This window comes from Pteropus alecto, unplaced genomic scaffold, assembly GCF_000325575.1.
Source record: "Pteropus alecto unplaced genomic scaffold, ASM32557v1 scaffold275, whole genome shotgun sequence".
In the NCBI taxonomy this organism is placed as follows: Eukaryota; Metazoa; Chordata; class Mammalia; order Chiroptera; family Pteropodidae; genus Pteropus; species Pteropus alecto.
This window is the reverse complement of record NW_006436301.1, coordinates 1129224-1133707: the sequence shown is the minus strand read 5'-3', so window position 1 is coordinate 1133707 and position 4484 is coordinate 1129224. Positions and strand designations below refer to the sequence as shown.

General features: G+C 31.7%; 1 protein-coding gene across 1 annotated transcript in view; it reads left to right on the top strand.

The window, feature by feature from the left end:
* FMR1NB (FMR1 neighbor) overlaps window positions 1–4484 on the top strand; it is a 40053-nt gene that overhangs the window by 11233 nt on the left and 24336 nt on the right. Inside the window, exon 2 of the mRNA XM_015590552.1 lies at window positions 3072–3188. Coding sequence (XP_015446038.1) covers window positions 3072–3188 — 117 coding nt within the window. The remainder of the gene's footprint in view (window positions 1–3071; window positions 3189–4484) is intronic.

The following is a 4484-nucleotide window of genomic DNA, read 5'->3' as shown; positions in this document are numbered from 1 at the left end:
TGTTTTTGTTGTTGTTGTTGTTGTTATTGAGTCGTACGAGTTCTTTGTATATTTTGGATATTAGGCCCTTATCGGAGGTGTTGCTTGCAAATATATTTTCTCATTTGGATCAAATAATTTTTATATGTGAATGATTTTCTAGGAAAATTAAAACTAAAATTGATTCATGAGCACAAAGGAGTGAAAAGTTGCTAAGGAACTACCCCCTCCACAGAATGTAGACTCAGGTTATTTATAGATGACTTTTCCCAAACTTTTAATAGATTATTATATTTCCTATTCTGTTTAAGCTGTTTCAGTATGGAAAAAAAGATGGGAAACTTCCAAGATTATTTCATGAAGCAGCTATCATCCTCATTCCAAAACCTACAGAGATAGCATGCAAAAGAAACCTAAAGCATTAACACTTGTGGGCTTATTTCAGGAATGCAAGAATAGTTTAATATGGGGAAATATATTGATATTTAACAATTAATATGCAGAGGGAAATATGATCATGGCAGTAAATATTAAAAGCATTTGATAAAATCCCACTTCCATTTTTGATTAAAATGAAACAAAACAGCAACAGAAAATTTGTAGTTAACTAGGACTAAAGGACTAGATCCTTAATTTAATAAAAATAAAATCTAAAATCTATCTTTAGCCAGCAGCCAAAGTTACACTTAATGATGAAAAAACAGTGCATTTCTATTAAAGTCAGAATTGACTTGAGAATGCCCATTGTCATAGCTATTATTCACCTTAGTTTCAGAAGTTCTAGGCAATGTAATGAGAGAAGAAAAATAAATGAGCTGTTAATATTGGAAAGAAGGGAGACAAAACCATCTATATTTAGTGATAATATGATTGTATGGTTCTGGAATGAAACCGAAGAACAGTGAGAGCTAACAAGTGTCAGATAGGTAGTAAATTAGAAAATACACAAACCAAAATCAGTAGCTTTTTTATATATCATTAGTATTCATGTAGAAAGTGTGGTAAAATAGATCATATTCACACAACAACAAAATATATATGATATATAGGAATAATCATAGTAAGAAAGGTACAGGACTTGTATGAATGCAACTATGAACCTCACTCAGGGAGATAAAAAGAGACTTGAATGAGTAACAAACTTATTCTTGGGTGAGAAAATTTTGTTCAGGTATCAGTTCTCTCCAAATGAGTCTACATTTAACTGAATTCATGCCTAGCACAAGAGACACACAATAAATGTGTTTCGAATGAATGTTAAATAAGTGAACATAATTACAATAAAAATATTATGGTTTTTTTTGATTTGACAAAATGATTCATCAATTGAGAATAAAATTTTGATAATGAAGACTAATGAAATGATTGCCAGATGAGTTATTAAAACATAACCATAGAAGATAAATTATGACAGTGGTATTGGTTTGGTGTATGAACAGATAGATTCATGGAACAGAATAGTAAGTCAAGAAACAGAATTTGGTGGTGATGTCATAAATAGGAAAGGATTTATTTAATAAGTGGTGTTAGGACAACTGGAACATAATATATTCCTACTTCATAAAGTACTTCAAAATATATTTTAGGTGGATTAAAGTTTTAAATTTAAAATTGAAACTATAAAAATGTTAGAAGGAAATGTCAGTATATAAAATGTCTTTCTTAAACATGACCTGAAAGGCAGAAATAGTAAAGGAAGAGACTGATATATTTTATTACACAAAACATTTTAAACTTTTACACTTCTCAGAACACCATTAAAAAATATGATAGCTGGCTATCTTGCAAAATATGGAACATATGTGCCAGATTAAGGGTTAAATTCTCTACTCTGCAATTCTTGTATGAAAGATGTAAGCTGATAACTAAAGATACAAATTAAAACAGAAGAGATACCAGTATTCTGGCCATCAAACTGGAAATAAGGGAAAAGGTGAAAGTGCAAGAAAACCAGCACATGTCCCACTATTGATGTACCTTGGTTAAGGTCAAGAGCCATTCACTAAGAATTTTTCTTAAGAGATTTTTGTGTATATCTGAAAATACATACCTCCAGTGATAATCGTTGTATGTTCTTTATTTAATTTCTAATTGAGGTATAATTGACATATAACATATTACTTTCAGGTGTACAACGTAATTTGATTCAATATTTATATATGTTGTGAAGTGATCACCATGGTAAATCTAGTTAACATCCTTTACTATACATAGTTACATATTTTTTTCTTGTGATGAGAACTTTTAAGATTTATATTTTTAGCAATTTTCAAATATGCAATTCAGTAATGTTAACAGTAGTCACCATGCTGTACATTATATTCCCATGGTTTATTTATTTTATAACCATAGGTTTGTACCTTTTGATCCCCTTCACCAATTTCTTCCACCCTTACCGCCCCACCTCTGGCAACCAACAATCTGTTCTCTTTATTTATGAGTTCTATGCCATGTTCTGTATACCAATAAATTGTAAACAACTCAAATGTCTTTCTTTGGAGGAATTATTTGCTCAGTTATAATAGAGCCATATAATGAAATACCGTGAAGTTATTAAAGATAGTGTTGGAAAATATTTAACGATATGGACAAATTCATCTTATGGTAACAAAGATGGATATCGTTTCCTCTTACATAGGAGGGAATCATGCAAATGAAACTAAAAGCAGGTTGTTTGAAGTAGTGAGGAAGAAGGATAAGGAAAGACTTACCGTGTCTCCTAAGGCCTTGGTTTTTATCAGTAAATAAAAAAGCCAACATTTTTTCCAGGAGTTTCCATGACAGAGTCTGATTTAGTTGGAATATTTACTGATTCCAAGTTGTTAATTGGTTGAGCCTCTCAGTGTTAGCACTGCTTGTCAGAGGCAGGTTCACTATTATAAATCAGTTTACAGTGCAACAATGGGATGTGTCGGCCTATAATCTAAGCTTTTTGACATTCTGATTATTAATGGTACCTACGTTGTTATGTGATGTAAGTACAATATCTGTTAGCTCTTAGACTTTCCACAATCAATTGAAGCAAAGATAATTACTATAGAGAGTTATAAATGCCTTCTATGTTGGGATTAATAATTTCGCTTTTCCTTAAGGATTCTTGAATTCTGTGTCGCCAAACGAATATCTGTGGAGCAATGAAGGTCCTAGAGGAGAATCTCTGGAAGAAACTTCTACATGGGTGTCTATGTTACATTTCTTCTTTCCAACAAGTAAGTTCTTGTTTGATTTTTTTCCCTCCCAATGAATGCCCTTGTTTTGAAAATAATAGTTAAATGTTTGGTAGGCAGTGTGGTCTCCTGGCATTGGAGTGGGATAGGCCTGACTTTGCCCTTTGCCTTAGGCAAGATTATCTCTCTGAACCTCACTGTCCTCAGCTTTAAAATAAAAATATTTACCACAAAGAACTGCAAGGATGAACTGAAACAGTATTTGTAAGGCATTTCGTAAATGTTTGTTACTCCTTCTCAAATATCTAAACCTTTCACAATTTACCTTAATGGCATTGCCTGAAATTCAGTCACTGACCCAGTTTTGTGAAATCAATATCTCTGTGGCATTAATCAGGGTGCTCTGTGGCTCTGATGTACGGAATATACCAGATGCCTTCCCATCTGTTTTAATGATAAAAAGTTCAGGTTTCAAGTCACATTGTCTTTTGTGATTCTGTATATAATGTGTTTATCAAGCACATGATGACCCCTGAGAATTATTAACTACAAATAAACATGTTTTGTTTTGTACAACATGCGGTATGCTTTCAAGGAGAAGCTTCAAATAAATTGAAATATGTGAATTATTAAAAACCATACAGAATTTATTCTAATAAAATTTATTGTGCATATATAAACACAAAATTATATCCATTGTTTAATTCCAGACTCTAGCACTGAATTCTTCTTTAACCTTGCATAAATCTCTTTGTGTTTCTCTATACTGGTTTCATCAAGTATAAAACAAACATTTTAACACCTAGTACCAATGAGAATAACAAAATACACTAACTCTTTAAATAAATTAAAAATGCTGCCATGGCCAAATTGAGTAGAGAAAAAGAAATCTGAGAATATGTTGTAAAGCTAAAAATAGTGGTTTATTGAGTATCAAAGTTGGCCATAACAACAAATGATGATTTAAGCATTAGAGCTCATGAAGATAGCAGATGTAAACTGTTCCATAGTTATCTGTAACTACATTATACCAACACTAAATCAGCCTTTAAAAGGTCTAAATGAGATAATTATCTGCATGTCCAAAACGCTCCTCCAACCTGGAACAGTAAATTGAGTCAAAATCAATTGTATGAGATGTTTTTGCCCAATGAAATCAAACTGTTCCATTTTAAAAGAACATCTGACCTAGGTTAATTCAAATCTTTCAAAACAGTGATTACATATTGATAAAATATATATGCTGTCTTCCTTGAGAAGAATCACTACAAGTTCATTAAATGTGAAATACTTTTAACCAATTTATTTCCTCCCTTGTATAATTGAAAATGAACACTC